The 24,315-nt window shown below is 40.9% G+C and overlaps 1 protein-coding gene across 2 annotated transcripts in view; it reads right to left on the bottom strand.

The window, feature by feature from the left end:
- Positions 1-24,315, bottom strand: part of mitfb (melanocyte inducing transcription factor b) — a 74,605-nt gene that overhangs the window by 25,068 nt on the left and 25,222 nt on the right. For both annotated transcript variants that reach the window (XM_056449657.1, XM_056449658.1), the window contains exon 2: positions 18,540-18,753. In XM_056449657.1, coding sequence (XP_056305632.1) covers positions 18,540-18,753 — 214 coding nt within the window. The remainder of the gene's footprint in view (positions 1-18,539; positions 18,754-24,315) is intronic.

Here is a 24,315-nt window from a genome sequence, read left to right as displayed (position 1 = left end):
GCAGGCGCGAATGGCACTGGCGAGGGAAATGTGAGATCTCAAAAAGCGTACACAGCGCCCTCTGGCGGATTCGCGAAAACAAATACTGCAGAAAAACGTGCCGCCAGGACGTATTTCGTGGTCTCCAGAAACATCCGTGGAGGTACGCTTTCAGAATGAGTCTGGGTTGGTTTTTGCACACGAGTATTATGTTTTAGTATGTTGTTAATGTAGATGCATGAATAAATGCTCTAACAATACGTTTCCCTGATTTCTTCATCTTTGTCATGATGACAGCACATAATATTAGACTAGATATTCTTCAAGACACTAGTATTCAGCTTAAAGTGACATTTAAAGGCTTCACTAGGGTAATTAGGGTAAAGTTAGGGTAATTAGGCAAGTCATTGTATAACAGTGGTTTGTTCTGGAGACAATCCAACACTAATATTGCTGAAGGGGGCTAATAATATTGAGGTTAAAATGGCTTTAAAACTATTAAAAACTGCTTTTATTCTAGCTGAAATAAAACAAATAAGACTTTCTCCAGAAGAACAAATATTAGAGGAAATACTGAGAGAAATTCATCAAATATTTGAGAGATACTTATAAAGGAAAATTCACAGGTGGGTGAATAATTCTGGCTTCAACTGTACCTTTTACAGACTGACCTTATGAAGGTATGTCTTAAAGAGGGTATACTTAACTAGGACAGCTCCAGAAAACACATATTAATCCTAAGGTACAGCTTAAGAAGGTTTTGAGAAACGCAGCCCTGAACTATAGGAGAAAATATTGTCGCCGGCGGGTGATGGCTTCCCGATCTCTTTTTGATAGAGAGCACGCTTGAACTACTTAGAGGTCAGAATGCACTGAACAAAGATTTGTCTTCTTCGTCTGGTCTTTGCTTGTCTTGTGTGGTGGTCTACGCCGCTGGCAAGATACTGTCACAAGAACATCCTTCCCAATGCAGAGGCTCCAAGAATGAGACGCATTGTTTGGGCTTTTCAGCTGCAGATAAAACAGCCTTCGCTGAACACGGACAAGACTCTCTTTGATCGGTTGGTAAGATCATATTTGTGGTCTATGGATGTGTTTTTTATTCAGTAGTAAAACGCAAATTATACATGGGTCAAAGAAAAAACGGATAAAGTAAAGACCTGATTTTAAGGGCATTTTGAGGGCAGAATTATTCACCCCCTGTGCAATTTGTATACTTTTTCACACAATTTCCAAATGATGTTTAACAGAGCAAGGAAATATTCACAGTGTTTCCTATAATATTTGTTGTTCTTCTGGAGGTCTTAAGCTCAATATTAATTGACTTTCTCCAGAACAAACCCTTGTTATACAATGACTTGCCTAATTACCATAATTAACCTAGTTAAGCCTTTAAATGTCACTTTAAGCTGAATAAAATGTGCCTTGCAAAATTACTCAAACCTACACTGTATTAATAAATATTATGTGCTGTCATCATGTCAAAAGACAAAACAAATCAGTTATTAGATATGTCATTAAAACTAGCATGCTTATAGAAATTAAACAGCATTAAAAAAAACATCTTGCTGATAAACGGGTCAAATCTAGTGGTGTGTGGTTTATTGTCTTAATTTGGCTCATCTTGTTTGGTTAAATATGTAGCTTTGCAGTGTGTCCTACTAATAATTGTCTTGTGTTATATGAACATACAGCTTGTGAGTGTTCTCATTGGCTGAGTGTTCTTGTGTCTTCGTGTGAGCACATGGCTTTGTTTTGTTTACGTGCTCTGCTGTTTATTAGTCTGACCCCGACCATCGTGTTACCAGATTACTGCTTTCTACTGTTTATTACATTATATCAAGCTGCCAGCCCATTTTAAGCACATTTCATCATAACGTAATTTTACTATCCAAATAGAATCATCAACAGTTATCCTCTCAGGTTCAGTCATGAATCTCGAAATGATCTTTAAATACCACACTGCAAAGACAGCACTGCACAACATCAGAAAGACTTCTTATCCAGGCCCTTGTCATTTCTAGACTGGACTACTCGTTTATTAATTCTATAGCACTTGAGTGAATGCAAATTGTTGTCAAAATGACTTTACAAAGTAATAAATGTTAGTTTTGTCATGGTGCGTTCATACCAGATGCAGATGAAGCATCAAGCTTGAGTGATTTACATGTTAAAGGGCCCATAGTTGACCTCTTTTTTATGATTTAATATTAATATTATGGCTCTTCTGAGTGTGCCAGTTTAGGTTCAGTTTAAAACACAATTCAGATTTGTTTATTATAATGTGTTAAAAAGTGTCATGTTGGGGGCGTGTCCACAGCTCGCTGATTTAGGGGTGTGTTGCTTCACATGTAAATTAGTTTTGGCTTCCCGCTAACGTAACAAGGGGGCGGAGTCATGAGCTCACCTGCTCTGCGTTTGCAACAGAGTCTGACAGGCAGACAGAGAAGGAGCTAGAGTGAGAGGTTCAGCATTCAGTCGTACATGTACGACTCTGACACAGACCAAGCAGAGAGTACAAAATCATTTGTGTCTTTGTACAGTTTTACAGCCAACTGTGTGCTAGTTTCAAGTGCTGAGCTTGAACACAGAAACTAATAACCACGCACACTGAATTAACTTTGACTGAGGCACCGGATGCGCCGCTCGAAGCCGCGACACGGCACACCAGACACTCTCTGTGGCGCGGCAGAGACATGAAGTGTCCCGAATCGTCGCACCACGCATTTTTGAATTCTAAACAGGTTTCTGCAGCGGTCCGCGGCGCCCAGCCGTCGACTTGAGTGTACCCTGATAGAAACCGATGTTTAGAATTGTAAAACGCATGCTAGTTAAGATCACAGGGAGCTTCTGGGATCGCGAGAAATGCAAACGGCTGAAGTATAAGGTAGACTCAATGAGAAGTACACATGTTTGCAAACCTACCTAAAGATACAACCAATAATTCCGATTAGAGCGATAATGTGGAGAATATTGATCTTGTGTTGAGCCCAATGAGCCTTGCATCTAAAAATAGAGCTAGCGTGTTCCTTTAGTGATATCGCTTCGACTCACGCTGAAAATGGCGGACGTGAATCAACAAACTGAGGATATGATGACGCGCCTGTCAATCAATATTGGTGGGCGGGGGGACCGCTCTCCTACGTAAAGTTGCGGTCGGTTTGAAAACCGCTCCAATTGGTCCACCGTTTTTTATGTGGTTAAATTGAAAAAAAAGCACTGGGTGTGCTTATATCACCCCAATATGACGCTCTATACACCATACATGCACATATGTCTGTCCAAACAGCTTGAAAAGTAGATTTTTTACCATAGGTGCCCTTTAACGTCAATGCAAAGACGCAAAAAGACATGCTGCAGCATGATTCGTGTGAATGAGGCGGTGTCAATGACGCGATGTGCACGAATTGAGCGTTTTGCGAGTTTGATGTGCGAATCGCGCAGTTCGCTTGAGTTGTAAAATCTGAACTTTAGCGAATATTCGCGCTGCATTAACCAATCAGGAGCTTGCTCTAGTTTGGGCATGACTATGACGTAGTGCCTGTTGTTGGTATCCCGAGGGGAAATACTTCTACTGACACCGGACAACAGCTCATCAAACTGGGCTCGGCTCAGTTGTAAGCACCGCTGAAAGCTTCCATCATCCTGGCAGCACCTCTGAAGGATCTGATGGACTCCGCCGAATCAATCTACGCTGTTTTTCAGCCTTCCTAAAGCACATAAAGCTCCTCTCTCAATAAAATCCATGGGTATATCTATGCTGCCAAGACTAAACACACCAACATTACCAAATACATAGTAATCACTCTACTGAATCTCTGCGAGAGTTGTAAAGACAGATGGATGAAAGGGTAGAAAAGCCTATGGTTGCTCTGCAATGTCTTGTGTGAGGAGATCTGACATAGTTCTCATTAACTTGAAACTCTGATTCTCCATCAATCTCCTGAACCTCAGTGACACTTGTCCTCATGAGAAATGATGGAGCAAACTGATATTATGAGATTAGATTACAGTACAATGGCAAAACCACACTAATTCACACACTAGCATGAACTAAACATTGAAGAGCTCAGCGTTGGGTGACTCCAAAAGTCAAATCCATAAGCTGTGGGGTTTATTATGTTTTATTTTTCTTTTTGTACGATTGTGAATAGCCGATAGTGAAAATGATCCTACTTTTCCAGCTTATTTTCCCTCTTCCCAGTGCTAAATATGCACTGGAATGAGACGGCGCTCCTAATTACAGGCATTCTTTGCTGAATTAGCGTTCGGTGTGTGTTCTTGCCTTTGTCTGCCTCCTAAACCTGATCCTGTACTTATTTCTGAAAAGATCAAAGGTCACTTGGCTAATTAGGGGCCGATCAGTCCTTAGACAAACTCATCTGAGCTTGATGTTTTCACTTTTCAAGTCCGGCGGCTCCGCCTGGTACACCCAAGCTAATTCTGCATCGCTAAGCTAGTCAGTCTCAAAGATTTGCACCTTCTTTTGATCGTTTGCTTATTTTAATTCTCATAAAAGTAAGGAAAGGCTTTATCCAGCCTTAAATAACTGCAGCTCCTAAAAGTCCAGTATGACATTAGTAGATTTAAATGGGAAACAGTTTTAAAGGTTTACATGCATCAAAGTAATCTAAGCACAATCGTAATATACAGTGATTCCAACTATTTTACTCATATTTAGTAGCGAAATCTATTTTCTATAATTCAATATATATATATGAGCAGTTCCAGCGTTATGATGTGACATTTGCAGTAAAAATTCATCAATTATATTAACATTATGTTGAAATATCTGTTTATATTTTCCAAAACAACAGACCACAGAGTTATGGGATCATAAAAATATCCATCTGTAAACAACTTTAGGCTTTAAATGGGGGAAATAAGCATGTGTTATGGATGTGACCCAAAAAGTCTGCGAGTTTACAGTATAAGACATACTTTGTAGAAATTCTGTGAATTAAACTGCACAACCCAAAAGATAGACAATGCTAATCTAGGCAAGGCAAGGCAAGTTTATTTCTATAGCACATTTCATACACAGTGGCAACTCAAAGTGCTTTACACAAACAGGAATAAAAGAAACAAATAATAAAAATGGTTAAAAAAATTAATAAATAAGCATAAAAAGAGATCAAATGTGTTATAAAAGAAGAGAAAAACATAATAACACAGTAGCACAGTGCTCATTCAGTAAAGGCACAGCTAAACAGATGTGTGTTCAGTCTTGATGTGAATGTGCCTAATGTTGGAGCACATCTGATCATTTCTGGAAGCTGATTCCAGCAGCAGGGGGCGCTGTTAGTAGCTGATTCACCCTGCTCTGACTGAACACTTGGAATTTCTAGTTTAGATGATCCTAAAGATCTGAGTGATCTGTTAGGTTTGTGTTCAGTGAGCATATCTGTAATGTATTGAGGCCATTTAGTGAATTATAGAGCAGTAATAATACTTTAAACTCTATTCTGAAAGTTACTGGGAGCCAGTGTAGAGACCTGAGGACAGCTGTGATGTGCTCTGATTTCCTGGTTCTGGTCAGAATTCTGGCCGCAGCATTATCTAAAGAATAAAAGTTGTCTCTCTATAGAACAAACATGATTGATTTATTTTGTTTGACTTTTTTGCATTTATGAGGAAAAAGCTTTCGTTATGGATGTGAAAGATGTAAAAATAGCCACTTGTGTGATTTTGGTAAATGAAATATAATTCTTTGAAAACGTTGACAGAGACACTTTTGAGCACAGGAGTGTAAAATACAAGCCTACACTAAAAACAGAGAAAAACATAGAGTTTCAATATTTTGGTGAAAACATTTTATTTTATGGCAAGGTTGACATCTGCTTGGAATTGCTCATATATATATAGTTTCTACATGGATGCTTCTACTTTTTATACCAGTTCATACTTATATTTATCCATTTCTGCTATCATAAAATAATACATTTTACTAGTTTATACTTGTTACACATATGCTAGTTGTATTTTTATATCTGTTTTATATTTGTTTAGTTTTTACATCTTTCTACTTGTTGGTTTGCTTTTCATCTTTCTACATGTTGTATTGATTTTTGTGTTGAAAAATGTTTAGATATCTACTTTAGATTCATTAATATCTTCTCATTCTTATCTTTTTATTATTTAACTGCACCTTTATAAGTTTCTCCTCGCACTAAATTTATTATTTTCTACACTCCCTGACAAAAGTCTTGTGGCCTATCCAAGTTTTAGGAACACAAATAATAACTCGACTTCTAGTTGATGATCTGGTATCAGAAGTGTCTTATATGAAAGGTAAAGGCCTCTAGATGAGGCTTATTTGAGCACAATATAATCTGATCATGTCTTGATTATTAATGATTTGATTAGGACAGTAAGGTCTGACTCTGCTTAGACTAAAGTCTGCTCACTGAACCTTCAATAATGTCCAGTATAGAATATGTGCTCATGCTGCAGTGGAAACAGAATGAATATTGTGTCTGACTCCATCATGAGCTTGGAGGACTGCATCCATACATCTCTGACATGACTCAAATCACTGATTAATAAAGTCATCTGGAATGGTGAAGAAAGCCTTCTTGCAAGAATCCCAGAGTTCATCAAGAGTCTTTGTGTTCATCTTCAACGCCTCCTCCTTCATCTTACCCCAGACGTGCTCAATAATGTTCATGTCTGGTGACTGGGCTGGCCAATCCTGGAGCACCTTGACCTTCTTTGCTTTCAGGAGCTTTGATGTGGAGGCTGAAGTATGAGAAGGAGCGCTATCCTGCTGGAGAATTGGCCCTCTCCTGTGGTTTGTAATGTAATGGGCAGCACAAATGTCTTGATACCTCAGGCTGTTGATGTTGATCATCCACTCTGCAGCTCTCTCGCACGCCCCCATACTGAATGTAACCCCAAACCATGATTTCTCCTTCACCAAACTTGACTGATTTCAGCGAGAATCTTGGTCTATGTGGATTCAAGTAGGTCTTCTGCAGTATTGGTGATGATTGATGCAGATCAACAGATGATTCAGCAAAGAAATCCACCTTCTGACACTTTTACACATCATCAACTAGAAGTCCAGTTATTATCTGCTGCTCTTACAACTGAGATCCACCACAAGACTTTTGTCAGGTAGTGTACTACATACTTTTTCACTTGTATTATATTAAGACGTTCTACTTTGTAAGTTCTACTTTATTTTATTCTATTATAAAACAATTACAATTTCTATTATATATTGCTTACACAGCATTTATCCTTCTAGTTTTTGTTTCTACTTATATTTATACATTTCTGTTTCACATGTTTAATTTAAAGCTGTCACTGCGGTGGTACCTTTTCAAAAGGTACAAATTTGTACATAAAAGGTCCATATTAATACCTCAAGGGTACATATTAGTACCTAAAAAGTACAAAAGTGTTCCTCTTAATGTTTTTAGGTACTAATATGTACCCTTGAGGTATTAATATGGACCTTTTAGGTACAAATTTGTACCTTTTGAAAAGGTACCACCGCAGTGACAGCTCACTTGCCTTTATTTCTGAGAGTGCACCTCCCCGTAGCGTTCGTTTTAAAGATGAAATGCAGCAATACAGTATGTTCCTCTGGCTACAACATTCGTGATCTCCAGAAATGTATACAGGGCTAGATTTTCAGAATGAGCCAATGTTGAATATATTTGCTTTTAGCAGTAGATACATTCAATTATCCACATTTCCTGACTTATTAAATACCTGTCCAGTGTTTGAAACTCCTACACTGCAAAAAATATGCAAGTTTTGGTCTTGTTTCTAGTCCAAATATCTAACAGCTCTTAAATCAAGAAGCATTTACTAGACAAGCAAAAAATAAAGTCATTTGGAGAAATATTGAGTCAAATTGAAGTAATTTCCCTAAAACAAGCTAAATAATCTGCCAAAGGGGGAAAATTCACTTAATTTTGACAAATTATTTCAGAAAACAAGACAATATTCTGTGCTGATCTAGAAAATGCTTCTTTATTTAAGAATTATTAGACATTTGGACTTGAAACTAAAATCTAATGCAGCATGTTTTGCAGTGTAAGTAAATCTATTAAAATATAGAATCTAATGTTGTTTTATATAAATAAAACATACGACAAGATAACAAAAACTCAACTCTTAATCTCATCTACCAAATAACGCATAAATCAAATGTGTGAGTGAAATACTGCAGCTTTTAGATCAAAAATGTACAACCTATTGAGGCTATTACTGCACCCACACACTTGCATACAGTGAATATCTCAAACACACACTCGATTTCCTTCAGCATCGGTCCATGTTGTATAAACTGTAGTTAAAAGTGTGTGTGTGTGTGTGTGTGTGTGTGTGTGTGTGTGTGTGCGCGTGTGTGTGTGTGTGTGTGTGCGTGTGTGTGTGTGTGTATGGTATAAGATGAAACGTGAGCATGTGTTCGTATGTTCAGCGGGTTGAATGACCGGCACATCATCAGCTTAGCATAAGTAACGTCTGACTGAACATAAATACTACATTAAGATTACCGTGTACATGTCATGCCCTTCTTATCCTCTGATACCAAACACTCAAAATCAGGTGCTAAACTATCAGCTTTTAACAAACACAGCGGTGAAAACACAAGATTTTAGCAGCCAAACACACAATTTCCATCAAAACATTAACAAACAGACATTTTCAATATGTTATATGTTAAATTTAAGGTATAGTTTATTGGAATTTGTATCAGGCTCTAAGATACACCTAAAGAACACAATAACACACACACTATACTAAAATAAACTAATATTACATGATGTTATTTAACACTGTTCAAATTGCTTATTTAAATCGAGCAGAAGCAACACAATTCTTGACGTTTTTTAGGGGAAAACTTATCTGTTTTATGTCTACTTAAATTTGTAAGAACTAATGAGTGAACTTGATTCCTTCATGTTGTCCCAACACAAATCGATAGTGTGGAACCCAGCATTTCTCTTACGGTCTAACTTAATTGTTCTTAATTCTGAATCCGTCAGACAATCTCACAGTCATTTTCATTATTTTTCATGTCTATTGTGTCTTATTCTTCAGTTAATGAATGTGCAGTGAGATTTAGTAAATTGTCATAAACTTTAAAATAAAAATATGCAATAAAGCGTGCACTTTTCTGCAGCTTTGATTGATTTGGAAGTGTTGGGAACAGTCGGGCTTTCGCGTTCCGGGTGGTTTGTGATCAGCTTGTGTTATCAGAGGAGCATCACACACACACAATTACAGTACATTTCACACGTCTAACATAAACCGGTGTGTGAGAATCTCCCAAATATGGGAGCATTAATTGCTTCATAACTATCCCTAAGGTGTTTCCACAAATTACACACGAAATAGAAACGAGAACAAGAGAGTTCACATGCCAAATGAGCACAAAACAATGCTTTTCTTCATGTTTCTCATTTTAAATTGGTTTAATGCAGGCGGAAAATAGTTTTTGCTAAAGTGTGCTTTAGAAAAGAGACCAAAGTAGTTTAAAAAACATCACTGATGTCACGGATTGGCCAGGCTCTTCCACCAACATCACGCACCGAGCACCTTCACCTGAGTATTAACCACGCACAGCTGCACCCAATCACTCCCATTCACTATATAAGCACACACCTCACTTCACTCATTGTCCGGTCTCGTTCCTACGAAGCGGACTCTGAGTGAACCACTTCCTAGGTTTCACTCCCCTACGATCTCAGCAAATATACTTACCTTATCTCTGTTTTCATTCCAGTCTGTCCAGTGTTCCAGTTGTCCTGTCAACGTTGTGTGTCTCGTCAGTCTGTCTTCCCCGCAAGTCCTCTGGTGTGTGCATTCGGTCATCCTTCTGTGTCTATCATCCCACCTGGCAAAGAGAATCATCAGTTCATCCAAACTCCATTTCAACTCTCAATCATTATCCAAATTACTCTGCTGTTGTAATAAACCTCATTTATACTTACTCCCCTTGTTTGTCCGTCTGCTTCCGTAACAGAAGACCGGACCATCAACTACCAACAGCATGAGCACTCACGATCCCCTTCAGGAGTTGGTGGATTCATTGAAGAGAGTGCTACTACCATCTGCTCCACTTCCCGAAGCACCACCAGCACCGAGCACTTCTTCACCGTCCACCCACTCATCCAGTCCCATGGCTCGACCAGCGCCCTACTCTGGCGGGCGGAGGAGTGCAATGGATTTCTCCTACAATGTTCTCTGGTATTCACTATGCAACCCGAGTTATACCCTACAGATCGGTCCAAAATCGCATTCATCATCTCCCTTCTCTCTGGGTCGGCTCTTCGGTGGGCTGAAACCATCTGGCAACAGTCTGGGCCGGTAACAAATTCCATTCAGTCATTCACCCAATATTTCAAGGAGGTTTTTGGTCGCGCGGATGCCGAAGTAGCAGCTGGAGAACAGTTATACCATCTCAAACAGGGAGCCATGTCCACTCAGGATTATGCTCTCAGGTTCCGAACTCTGGCTGCTGCTAGCGGGTGGAATGAGCGATCTCTCCTCACAACCTACCGGCTCGGACTAGAGCCCAGCCTCCGGTTACAGCTGGCCGCCCTCGACGACACGATGGGATTGGAGAAGTTCATCCAACACTCTCTGCGCTGTTCCGATCGTCTGAGGGTCTACCAGCATGATCCTCCACCGGTATCACAAGCACTCCTCCGTTCGCCAGAGCCAGCCGTTCCTCCAGAACCAGAGCCCATGATCATAGAATCTGGTAGACTCACAATCACCGAGCGACAGAGGAGGCTGACCCGGGGTCTGTGCATGTACTGTGGTGCCAAAGGACATGTCAGGCTGGACTGTCCCATTCGTCCAACACGCTCTGTGGTGAGTTTGTTCAGTTCTCCCATTGAAAAGATGCATCCTCTCACCACTAATGTCCAGTTAACTACCCCTTCTGTCTCAGTTTCAGTCACAGCCCTCATCGACTCCGGGTCAGCAGGAAATTTCATCTCGCACGCCCTCTGTCGCCGACTACAGCTTAACACCGAAGCCTCGACGCACGTCTACCAGATTCAACCCATAACCAACGATATCCATTCTCAGGCACGTATCCATCGAAAATGTGAACCCGTCAATCTCCAAGTAGGACTGCTCCACAAAGAGGAGATTCAATTTCTGGTTCTGGAGGGTGCATCGATGGATATCATCTTAGGGCGCCCGTGGCTGGTGAAGCACGATCCCATCCTCTCTTGGGGCACAGGAGAGATTAAGAGATGGGGAGAAGAATGCAGATCCAGCTGTTTTCCCGATCTACCCTTACAAATTCAAAGACCCCTTACCGTCTACGTCACGTCTGTCGAAAGTCCTGTCGAGAAAATATCCATTCAGATCCCGAAGATCTACTCCTCATACGAGGATGTATTTTGCCCCAAGAGAGCTTCCCAGCTACCTCCACATCGGCCATGGGACTGCGCCATAGACCTGCTTCCAGATGCTCCTATGCCCAGAGGTAGGATCTACCCGTTGTCCCTTCCGGAGACCAAGGCAATGGAGGAGTACATCCATGAGGCTCTGAGTCAGGGGTATATCCGTCCATCCACGTCACCTGCTGCCTCAAGTTTCTTCTTCGTGGCTAAGAAGGATGGAGGGCTGCGGCCATGTATCGATTACAGAACCCTAAATCAAGGTACAGTCAAGTTCCGGTATCCCCTTCCTCTCGTCCCTGCGGCCCTGGAACAACTCAGATCCGCCAAAATTTTCACCAAGTTGGACCTCCGCAGCGCCTATAACCTGGTGAGAATACGTGAGGGGGACGAGTGGAAGACTGGGTTTGTGACCCCTACTGGACACTACGAGTACCTGGTCATGCCCTATGGTCTGGTTAACGCCCCCTCCGTATTCCAAAACTTCATCCACGAAGTTCTCCGGGAGTTCCTTCATCTCTTCGTCATTGTATACATAGATGATATCCTGATTTACTCCCGGAGTGAGGCCGAACATCGCCACCACGTTGCGGAGGTCCTGAAACCCTCAGGAAACACCGCCTGTACCTCAAGGCTGAAAAATGCTCCTTCCATTCACCATCTGTTCAGTTCTTGGGGTACATCATCGATCAAAGAGGGGTTCGTATGGACGAGGGGAAGGTCACTTCCGTCATCTCCTGGCCCGAACCAAAGACCATAAAGGAACTCCAACGTTTCCTAGGATTTGCTAATTTCTACCGACGTTTCATCCAGAATTACAGTCTCATCACCGCTCCGCTCACCAACCTGTTGAAAAATAAACCCAAAGCACTACCCTGGCCTCCCGAAGCCGCCGCAGCCTTCCAAAACCTAAAAGAATCCTTCACTCAAGCCCCACTGCTGACTCATCCTGATCCTGACTTGCCGTTTGTGGTCGAAGTGGATGCATCGACCACCGGAGTGGGAGCCATCCTGTCCCAGTACCACGGTACTCCTTCATTACTCCATCCATGTGCCTATTTCTCCCGGAAGCTCAGCCCGGCGGAAAGGAACTATGACATCGGAAATCGAGAACTTCTGGCCATCAAGCTCGCCCTGGAGGAGTGGCGACACTGGTTGGAGGGGGCCAAACATTCGTTCCAGGTGATCACAGATCATAAAAATCTCCAATACCTAAAAGATGCTAAAAGACTCTGTCCTCGTCAAGCCCGTTGGTCATTGTTCTTCTCCAGATTTCAGTTCTCTATCTCATATCGACCAGGTTCAAAGAACATCAGAGCAGACGCACTTTCCAGAATTCACGACCAGCATGAAATTATTGAGACACCGGCCAAGATCCTTCCCGATCAGATCACTATCTGTCCCATCCAATGGTCCGCTCCTACAGTAAACGCCACTCCAGAATCCAGAACTCCGCCGGGCTGTCCCCCCAATCGACGCTTCATCCCTGAAAACCAACGGGTAGATCTCATTCATTCCAGCCATACATCTCTGGGCACAGGACATCCTGGGGCCAACAACACCCTCTCGCTGCTATCCCAACGCTTTTGGTGGCCGAACATGGCGAGGGATGTGAGAAGATACGTCCAAGGCTGCAGAGAATGCGCTATGGCGAAGAGTCCTCGCCATCTACCTGCTGGTAAACTCCATCCCTTGCCCATCCCAAACCGCCCCTGGTCACACCTAGGAGTTGACTTCATGACAGACCTCCCATTGTCTGAAGGTAACACCTGCATTCTAGTCATCATAGATCGATTCTCTAAATTCTGTCGTTTGATTCCTTTGAAAGGTATACCCACAGCCCTGGAGACCGCCGAAAACCTGTTCAACCACGTCTTTCGAAATTTTGGGTTACCAGAAGATATAGTCTCGGATCGAGGACCCCAATTCATCTCCAGACTATGGAGAGCATTCTTCAGACTCCTAGGTGTGACCGTAAGCCTCTCGTCTGGCTATCACCCCCAAACCAACGGCCAGACCGAGAGGAAAATTCAGGAAGTGGGGCGGTTCCTCCGGACCTTCTGTCACGGTCACCAAAACTCCTGGAGCCAGTTTCTGGGCTGGGCGGAATACGCCCAGAATTCCCTGCGGCAACCTACCACCGGACTCACGCCATTCCAGTGCATCCTAGGGTTCCAACCTCCACTCTTCCCCTGGGATGGCGCACCATCTGATGTCCCCGCAGTGGATTACTGGTTCCGGGAGAGCGAGAGAGTCTGGGACGATGCTCATCACCATCTCCAAAGGGCAGTACGCAGAACAAAGGAGGTATCTGATAAGAGGAGGATTCCAGGCCCCATCTATACTCCAGGACAAAAGGTCTGGCTCTCCACCAGAGATATCCGGTTGCGACTGCCCTCCCGAAAATTAAGTCCCAGATTTGTTGGTCCCTTCACCATTCTGGAACAGGTCAACCCCGTCACATACAAATTACAGTTACCACCACAGTACAGAATCCACCCCACATTCCACGTGTCCCTTCTAAAACCCTTTCACGATCCTCTGATTCCCTCCACAGAGCCTGGCCATGAAGAGGAACCTCCTCCCCCCCTGATGTTAGAAGAAGGGGCCATCTACCAAGTCAAGGACATCCTACGGTCCCGGCGTCGTGGTGGTCAGCTTGAATACCTCGTCGACTGGGAAGGATACGGTCCAGAAGAGAGGTCATGGGTCTCCAGATCCGATATACTAGATCCCGCACTTATGGAAGAGTTCCACTCCAATCACCCAGAATTTCCAGCACCTCGAGGACGAGGTAGACCACCACGACGTCGGAGGTTCAGGCCCTCAGGAGCGGGCCCTGGGGAGGGGGGTAATGTCACGGATTGGCCAGGCTCTTCCACCAACATCACGCACCGAGCACCTTCACCTGAGTATTAACCACGCACAGCTGCACCCAATCACTCCCATTCACTATATAAGCACACACCTCACTTCACTCATTGTCCGGTCTCGTTCCTACGAAGCGGACTCTGAGTGAACCACTTCCTAGGTTTCACTCCCCTACGATCTCAGCAAATATACTTACCTTATCTCTGTTTTCATTCCAGTCTGTCCAGTGTTCCAGTTGTCCTGTCAGTGGAAACATATTTAACAATAGTTCATTTAAAAACTGAACCCAATGCATACACACATTTATTCCAAATATCAAATTAAAGTGATTATTGGTCAGAATAAGAAATGTTTTTATAAATAATATCAAGAAAAATGCACTAAATTACAATATTTTAGTATGATATTTGGAAGAAACGTGTGCATGCAAACGGTTTAAAAATAATTCACTTTAAATATGTTTCCACTTCAGTGCTTTATTTTTAACTCCTTTGGTTTCTTTTCTAAAACACACTTAAGCAAAAACTAACATGACATCACATTTACATCATCTTATAATAGTATACTGACTGCTTTAAACTAATTTAAAATGAGAAACAACACATATTGATTTCTTAAGTGAATATGTTGGTTTTAAGCTAAAAATAAATATAATGATGTATAAAATGATGCCACCTTTTGGTTATTTCATTCAAAACAAATGCTCTAAATAACATTTTATTATATATTAAACTATTAAACCGGTGTGTGAGAATCTCCCAAATATGGGGGCATTAATTGCTTCATAACTATCCCTAAGGTGTTTCCACAAATTACGCACAAAATAGAAACGAGAACAAGAGAGTTCACAAGCCAAATGAGCTCAAAACAATGCTTTTCTTCATGTTTCTCATTTTAAATTGGTTTAAACAGTCAGAATGTTACAAGACAATGTAAGAGTAGTTTTTGCTGAAGTGTGCTTTAAAAAAGAGACCAAAGCAGTTAAAAAAACATCACTGAAGTGGAAACATATTAAAAAATAGTTCATTTAAAAACTGAACCCAATGCATACACACATTTACTCCAAATATCAAATTAAAATATTGTAATTTACAGCCTTTTTCTTCAGAAAAAAAATGATAACTGGTCAAAATAAGAAATGTTATTACAAATAATTTCATTTTCTCAAGAAAAATGCTTTAAATTACAATATTTTCACTTGATATTTGGAAATAAAACTTATTTTTCCACTTCAGTGTTTTTTAAACTCCTTTGGTTTCTTTTCTTAAACACACTAACGCAAAAACAAACATAACATTAGATTTAGATTATCTTGTAATATTCTGACTGTTTTAACTTAAAATGAGAAACAAATCAAGAAATCGGACTTCTTTCCATAACAAAGCATTTTTTTATGCTATTTATTCCAACAAATATTGACTTCTTAAGTGAATATATTGGTTTTAAGCTAAAAAATGTCTAAAAACTTGCTACCTTTTTGTCATTTCATTCAAAACAAATGCTCTACATAACATTTTTATGATATATTCACAAGACATTACCTCAATAGTTTACAGAATAAACAATACATTGTAATAGAATGCTTTTACATCTGAACACAAGTCAAAACACACAAAAAGAAAGAAACAGGACGAGTTAAAATGAGCACTGAAGTGAACAAATACATCAAAAAACAGAACAATCGATTAATTGACTAACAATAAAGACTATAAGACAGAAAACACTGTCCACAAGCTTGATAACTGTGACATTAACAACTAAAAACTGAACAAATACTACAAATAAGAACATCTCCATGCCATCTAAGTAACAATGATGCACTTTTGAATGTAATATTTGTCTTAATAAGCAACAATGCCTATTTCTAACGCCTGTGACCATATAAGAGTCTTTTAAAAGCATAACCACAGCTTTTTTTCCTCGCAAAAATGAGCAGAGTGTAAGATAACGGCTCTTACCGAGTGACATTAGCAGCCCGAGTCCTGCGAGATTCTGCTGTAATTATCACAGTCTGCGCACAATAGCAGCCAAATCAGTAACAGTCTATAGTTCTGCGCTCTAACGAGGAATCAAAGCTATGAAAAGATTGTGAATGTAGCTGAGCAAATAGGATTAAAGATGGCTAATTCCATGAGGCTGGAGCACAGCATGCATTAAAGAGGAATTCTCTGGGGAAAGATAATCCCCATATGCGTTTTAACACACTTCAGCGTTCCCTCCTCTCGCTCATGGACAGTGTCACAATCACACACGCTTGAGCTGATCGAGATGAAGTTTAAGTCGATCCGAGCCGTCTAAGTGGCAGAGAACAAATGCACTATATGCTAACGCCAAAGAGCAACGATGGTGTGTTTTTGACAGAAAGTCATCTGTTGCTCATTTTAAATTGGCTTAAAATGGTTGGAAGAGTTGAAGGTAATGTCAAAATAGTTTATGCTTATGTGTGTTTTCAAATTAGAAACCAAAGTAGGTTAAAAAACATCACTGAAGTGGAAAAATGTTGAAAGTTTACGTTTTTTTCTAAACACTTGTTTACAAAACTGATTATACACACACCAATACACACTCTTCAGTGCTGTCAAATGATTAATCCCATCCAAAATCAAAGTGTGTATTTACATGTGTTATAAGCATGCTTATAAACAGTCACATTCGGACATCTTTGAAACGATCTGTTTTACTTGCTTTTAACGTCTTTGAACGAATACTGTTGTCGATCAGCGCCACCTCCTGGACTGATCATTTAAAACATGCGATCTAACAGGATGGTAAACACCATTTTGCGAGTCATTTACCACTACCGTCAGACGGCATCTTGAGCCATTTAAATGGAGGATCGTCATCGCTAAAGTGACCATTTTCCCTTTTTTTTCGAATATATAACCAACCCAAACAAACGAAATTCGCCAAACTGTTTGACACACACACACGTAGCCTGTACTGTCCCACTAACACACTGACTGAAAGCAACCCAGGGTCATTCTGAGAACGTAGTCCCGGGGACGTTTCTGGAGATCGGGAAATATGTCCCGGGAGGTACGTATTTTTGCAGTTTTTGTTTTCACGAATCCGCGAGAGGCCGCTGTGAACGCTTTTTCACAAGACTGGCACAAAGTGAAAATAAAGTGGCATTTTGAAACAGAAAAACACATCCCGTGGTAAATCCTACACAACACAAACTCACTAGATAAAACAAACGGCTCCCGATCGACATGCAAATCAGCCAGCAGAGTATCAGTCACGTACTTTTATTTTTTGGAAATTGCATGACTTCGTTACATGCCTGTTAAGTTTCATGTCAGTAATATGGCTTGCGCTATAATGCGGTGATCTATTGTGTGTGTGCATTGAAGAGCTGCTGAGTACAGTATAACAGCTGACAGGTCGGGAACACTGACGCTGTATTCCGGCAGCTGATCTGACGGCAGACTCTGAATTAGGAGAGTGTTTTTCTCTCGCGCTTGAACCGCACCTTATAGAAGTATAACGGCTTTAACACACACCTTTTAAAATCAAAGTTGTGGACACAAAAACACTCCGTAAGCCACTCAAAACGGTATTGACAACCATTTTCTGATCAATATTTACCAGGTCTAAATGCTGTAAACAGAAGTTCTCAGCACTCTACCGGAAGACGCTCCATGCAGCAGCCATGATAAGGTCTATACTTTGAATTTAGAGGAATTTTTTCCTCATGGTATCGAAAATGGTATCAAATATCAATATTTTTCAAGGTATCATATTGAAGTTAGAAATTATAGTATTGTGGCAACACTACTTTACAGAAGTTCTTGCACATGAGAACTGCAGCATCTGCACCAAAATGCATAGTCTGAAGATTCAACGGACACTTCCATTGATATTGACAAGTTTTACAAGGGCTATTTTTTCGTTTTGGGCATGGGCGTGGCTTGTTTTTTCTACTGCGAGTTGATTGGATGTAGTAAAGTGGGCGTTTCATTCAGAAAGATGGGGAAAAGGGTTTGGGGAGAGGTATTACAACCTAACAGACTCCTCCTCCTCAACATTTCTGTTTGTTGTCAAAGTGATGACAGCTGGAGGGGCGTGGTTAAGTATATTAGCCACGCCCAATACCTCAGACAGACCTAATCTCAGAATTTAACTGAACACAAACAGAAAGTGCATTTTCAGCTTTCAATTAAAGATTACAAGAGCAAACTATTGTTTAGTTCTTAATGACATGCACAGATGAACTGTTCAGCACAACACTAGCCATGTGAGCTAACAACAACAATACGGCTAGTTTTGATTTCATGTGTACTTTAATATGAGCTTTCTGAGCGTCTGCTTTACCTTCAGCACCTCCATGGGCACCTGTGCGGCGCTGGGCGGGCCGCAGGGATGGCTGACGTTGATGGCGGGGCTGTGTGTGATGGAGATCTGGCGTTTCTGCTGCTCTCTGCGCTCCTGCTGCTGGAGCTGCTCACGCATCAGCTGCTGGCGGAGCAGGACTCGAGACGAGCCCAGCGGGGGCTTACAGGAGCCATGCTGCTGCTCTGGAGGATTACTGCACACACACACACAGAGAGAGTACGTTATATACAGTTGAAGTCAGAATTATTACCCCCTGTATAGTTTTTCCCCCAATTTCTGTTTATCAGAGAGCAGATTTCTCCAGCACATCTCTAATCATAACAGTGTTAATAACTCATCTCTAATAACTGATGTCTTTTCTCTTCACCATGATGACAGCACATAATAATAGACTAGATATTCTTCAAGACACTAGTATTCAGCTTAAAGTGACATTTAAAGGCTTAACTTGGGTAATTAGGGTAAAGTTAGGGTAATTAGGTAATTTTTGTTTCAATCAAGCCGAGACCACCTCATTCAGGCGATCTCAGGCGGATTGTTATGGCGCATATCTGAGCACGATTGCTGGATTCACATATGCCAAACGAACCATCCTAACTGGGCAAACGAGACAGGTTCAGAAATAAACGTCTATGTGTGAAAGCACCCTAAGACTGTATTTGCATGCAATTGACAAACAGTCGCAGCCAAATTAATCTTTAGAGACAAGGCAGCACTGGCTCAATCAGGCCAGTGATGATGCTGTATACTGTCCCGAGCATCTCGCACGCTGGCCCTGGGGGATCGATCAGTCCTTATTGTCGAGCCCTGACACTCCTCACACTAGTGGTCATTCGCTTTTTGTAATACAGTATAAATGTACATATGTTTTATTAATATCTAAATATTAAAAACTTTCAACAATTTAAGATGCTGATGACCATTTAAAAAGGGTTAAGTGTGTATGTGTGTGTGTGTGTGTGTGTGAGAGAGAGAGCGAGAGAGAGAGAGAGAGAGAGAGAGAGGGGTGAATGTGGGGCTCTGCAGTGTTTACACTAAGCACTGGTTAATTGAATTATCTTGAGATCCTGGTAGTGGTTAATTAGGAAGCTTAATGTGTTACAAGCCGTTTAGTAAAGTCTAGAAGGGATACAGCTGCGGATACGAACATCAACAAAGCATTGTTTTTATGACACCATACAACAATAATTCCTAATTTTACATTACTGTGAGGGTTGGGGTAGGGGTGAGCCTTAATAAAATACACTTTAATGGGTAATTTAATAAACAATATGAATAATACTTGGTATAATTACTGTTTGTGAGGGTCGGGTTTAAGGTTGGCGTATAAATATAACTTAAAGGCGAACTAAATAAATCATATAAATATTCCTTGTTAACTTCCGACCGCAGCCCTTGTTATCATTGTTCTACTTCTCATTATAATTACTGTTTTTACATTACTGTAAGGGTTGAGGTAGGGGCAGACACCAATAAAATACAATTCATTTATAGTTTAATAAATAATATAAATAATCTTTGTTACTTCCGGCCACAGCCTTATGCCTTCTAGCATCAATCTTTGTGTTCATAGTAGAAAATACAGGAAGTAGGGGAGACAAGCAGAGGAGATGGAACTGGTAAATGACGCAAGAAGGATTCAGATTTTCACCATAGGTCAGGATTCTTAGGGCCCATAGTTTACCTCTTTTTTATGATGTAATATTAATATTCTGGTTGTTCTGAGTGTGCCAGTTTAGCTTCAGTTTAAAACACAATTCAGATTGTTTTATTATAATGTGTTAAAAAGTGTCATGTTGGGGGCGTGTCCACAGCTCGCTGATTTATGGGTGTGTTGCTTCACATGTAGACTAGTTTCGGCTTCCCGCCAACGTAACAAAGGGGCGGGGCCATGAGCTCACCTGCTCTGTGTTTGCAACAGAGACAGGCAGACTGAAAGGAGGAGGAGAGGATCAGCATTCAGTCGTACATGTACGACTCTGACACAGACCAAGCAGAGAGTACAAAATCATTTGTGTCTTTGTACAGTTTTACAGCCAACTGTGTGCTAGTTTCAAGTGCCGAGCTTTTACACAGAAACTAATAACCACGCACGCTGAATTAACTTTGACTGAGGCACCGGATGCGCCGCTCGAAGCCGCGACACGGCACACCAGACACTCTCTGTGGCGCGGCAGAGACATGAAGTGTCCCGAATCGTTGCGCCACGCATTTTTGAATTCTAAACAGGTTTCAGCAGCGGTCCGCGGCGCCCAGCCGTCGACTTGAGTGTACCCTGATAGAAACCGATGTTTATAATTCTAAAACGCATGCTAGTTAAGATCACAGGGAGCTTCTGGGATCACGAGAAATGCAAACGGCTGAAGTATAAGGTAGACTCAATGAGAAGTACACATGTTTGCAAACCTACCTAAAGATACAACCAATAATTCTGATTAGAGCGATCATGTGGAGAATATTGATCTTGTGTTGAGCCCAATGAGCCTTGCATCTAAAAATAGAGCTAGCGTGTTCCTTTAGTGATATTGACTCGCGCTGAAAATGGCGGACGTGAATCAACAAACTGAGGATATGATGACGCGCCTGTTAATCAATATTGGTGGGTGGGGGGACCGCTTTCCTACGTAAAGTTGCGGTCGGTTTGAAAACCGCTCCGATTGGTCCACCGTTTTTTATGTTGTTAAATTGAAAAAAAAGCACTGGGTGTGTTTATATCACCCCAATATGACGGTCTATACACCATACATGCACATATGGCTGTCCAAACAGCTTGAAAAGTAGATTTTTTACCATAGGTGCCCTTTAATACACAAATTGTTCTTAATTTGTTGTACTGAGCAGATCACTTCATCAGAAACGTATTATAGTATACACTAGGCGTGGGTGATATGGACTTAAAATAACATCACGACATCACGCTTCTGGTATTTATTACGATAAGGATATTATTGGTGATAGTTCATGAGTATTCACTGAGAGACCAAAAAAAGCCCTGCATCTTCAGAGGAAAGTATTCATTTGACTATTTATTTAAATATATTCAGCTGAAGTCTCACCCTCCTGAATTATTAGCCTCCTGTATCGTTTTTTCTCTTTGTCATGATGACAGCACATAATATTAGCTAGATATTCTTCAAGACACTAGTATTCAGCTTAAAGTGACATTTAAAGGCTTCACTGGGGTAATTAGGGTAAAGTTAGGGTAATTAGGCAAGTCATTGTATAACAGTGGTTTATTCTGGAGACAATCCAAAACTAATATTGCTGAAGGGGGCTAATAATATTGACCTTAAAATGGCTTTAAAACTATTAAAAACTGCTTTTATTCTAGCCCAAATAAAACAAATAAGACTTTCTCCAGAAGAACAAATATTAGAGGAAATACTGTGAGAAATTCCTCAATCTGAGAAACATCATCTGGGAAATATTGAACAATAATTATTCACAGGAGAAAGAATAATTCTGACTTCAACTGTCTACAGTCCATCTTATACACAACACCTGAAGTCTTTATGATTTTGATAGTAATAATTAAGGTTTATTGCATGTTAAGCCCAAACAACACCAATAACTCTTTAAGATAATAAAGACAGCTCTTTTAGACCATGCGCCAGATGCGCAGACTGTTTTTCCTCTCCTTAAAATAGCAAATATGGATTCAGACAAAGTGCATCTGCACCGTGTGCTTCAGACCGTGTGTTAGAGCATTAGAATAGAGCCTAAGAAGTCAAAAGTCCATAATCAGACACAGTGACTACTCTTATAGACAGAATATTACATAGTATGAACTCAGCATGACACTATCTTTGTTAATCCTCTGTGAATATTTGGTATGCGTGAAGTAATCACAAAACTGGGCCAAAATCTCCTGATGCTGATGTAAAGTGACGAATCATGAAGCAAACCTCAGCCTCATACTACACTATATCACAAATCTCTCTCTCTCTCTAGTCCAAGAAGAACATCTGATGGTGAAAGCCCACATAATGCAATAAATGCTTTTCCTACTTAAGAGTTTTCATCTTGTTTCTAGTCCAAATATCAGATAAATCGAAAATCAAGAAGCATTTTCAAGACAAGCACAAAGTATGGCAACACAGGCTCATTCTGAAAACGTACCCCTGTATACATTTCTGGAGATCACGAATTTTAGCCAGAAGTACGTATGGCTGCATTTCGTCTTTAAAACGAAAGCTACTGGGCGGTATGACGCCGTTCCTTTTACGTTTCCCAGCTGACCCCTTATACCCAACTGTTACCAGTTTGTCCAGTGGCTCGCCATGTACAATGGCAGATTTGAGACGCTGAGTGGAGTTGACCGCAAGGGCGAGGTTCGAAGAATGGTTTCAGAAAGCAGGTAAGACAAAAACAGAAGCCAAAAAATAAAATAAGCAAGTAAATAACAGGGTGAGAACACGGTAAAATCTGAAAACATGGTAAAAATCAGACAAGGGCTTTTCTTTTTCTGGATTTCTTTTCAAAACACTGTGGGTTGGGTTTAGGGAAGTGGGCGGGTGATGGTCAATCGGTGCTTTAGAAAACACTATTGGTTGGTTTTAGTGAAGGGGGTGATCGGGTCAAGCGGTGCTTTTGAAACCACTATCAGTTGGCTTTAGGGGAGAAGGAGGGTGGTCAGTCCGTCAGTCATTCAGTCCGTCAGTGGCCTCTGGAGGATTTACGATAGAACAGCAGGTGTGAATGGCACTCGTGGGAGAAATTTGAGATCTGAAAGAGCATACACAGCGGCCTGTGATGGATTCGTGAAAACAAAAACTGCATATATTGACATATTTGGGGCTCTCCAGAAATGTATGTTGGAGTACATTTCCAGAATGAGCCTGAGTTGAAAGATTGTCTTGTTTTGAGAAATAATGAGTCAAAATAAGGTGAGTTTTTCTGTAAATAAATAAATAATCTGCCAATGGGTTAAACAAAATAAGCTAGTTTTTCATTCTGTCATACGATTAGTTAGCTTACCCCATTAGCACAATATATTACTTGTTTTAATTCAAAACTCACTTAATTTTGACTCGTTATTATTGAAAACAATACATCATTTTTAGCTTGTCTAGAAAAAGCTTCTTGATTTCAGAATTTTAGATATTTGGACTTGTTGTTGGTGCAGTTTTTGCAGTGTAATAACGCAATAAAAGCAGACTCCACTTCCTCCAAATCAGCTGATGTTTTCAGTTTTTTGTTGCTGTTTATGTTTTGTTTCTCCCACAGTTTTCCTCCCAGTATTTCGCCATGTTCTTCTTCTAGAGATGTGAATTACACAATGCTCCCTCCTGCACTTTCAGTTCTCTTTATGCGCTGGAAAAAGGCATTAGTTACTAAAAAACAAAAGTGAGAGAACCCTGTTGCCTTAAAGCAACAAGTAAAAAAATGTCAGTAAATGCATTGACTTAACTTTTATAATTATAATTACATAGCTTGTTTACTTAATCAGTGTACACTCACTGTATTAGGTACACCTGTCCAACTGCTCGTTAACGCACATTGCTAATCAGCCAATCACATGGCAGCAGCTCACTGCATTTAGGCATGTAGACATGGTCAAGACGATCTGCTGCAGGTCAAACTGAGCATCAGAATGGGGAAGAAAGGGGATTTAAGTGACTCTAAACGTGGCATGGTTGTTGCTGCCAGACGGGCTGCTCTGAGTATTTCAGAAACTGCTGATCTACTGGGATTTTCACGCACAGCCATCTCTAGGGTTTACAGAGAATGGTCCGACAAAGAGGAAATATCCAGT

Source organism: Danio aesculapii, chromosome 23 (genome assembly GCF_903798145.1).
Source record: "Danio aesculapii chromosome 23, fDanAes4.1, whole genome shotgun sequence".
NCBI lineage: Eukaryota > Metazoa > Chordata > Actinopteri > Cypriniformes > Danionidae > Danio > Danio aesculapii.
Note: the sequence above shows the minus strand (reverse complement) of the source record. Positions and strands in the feature narration are given on the sequence as shown.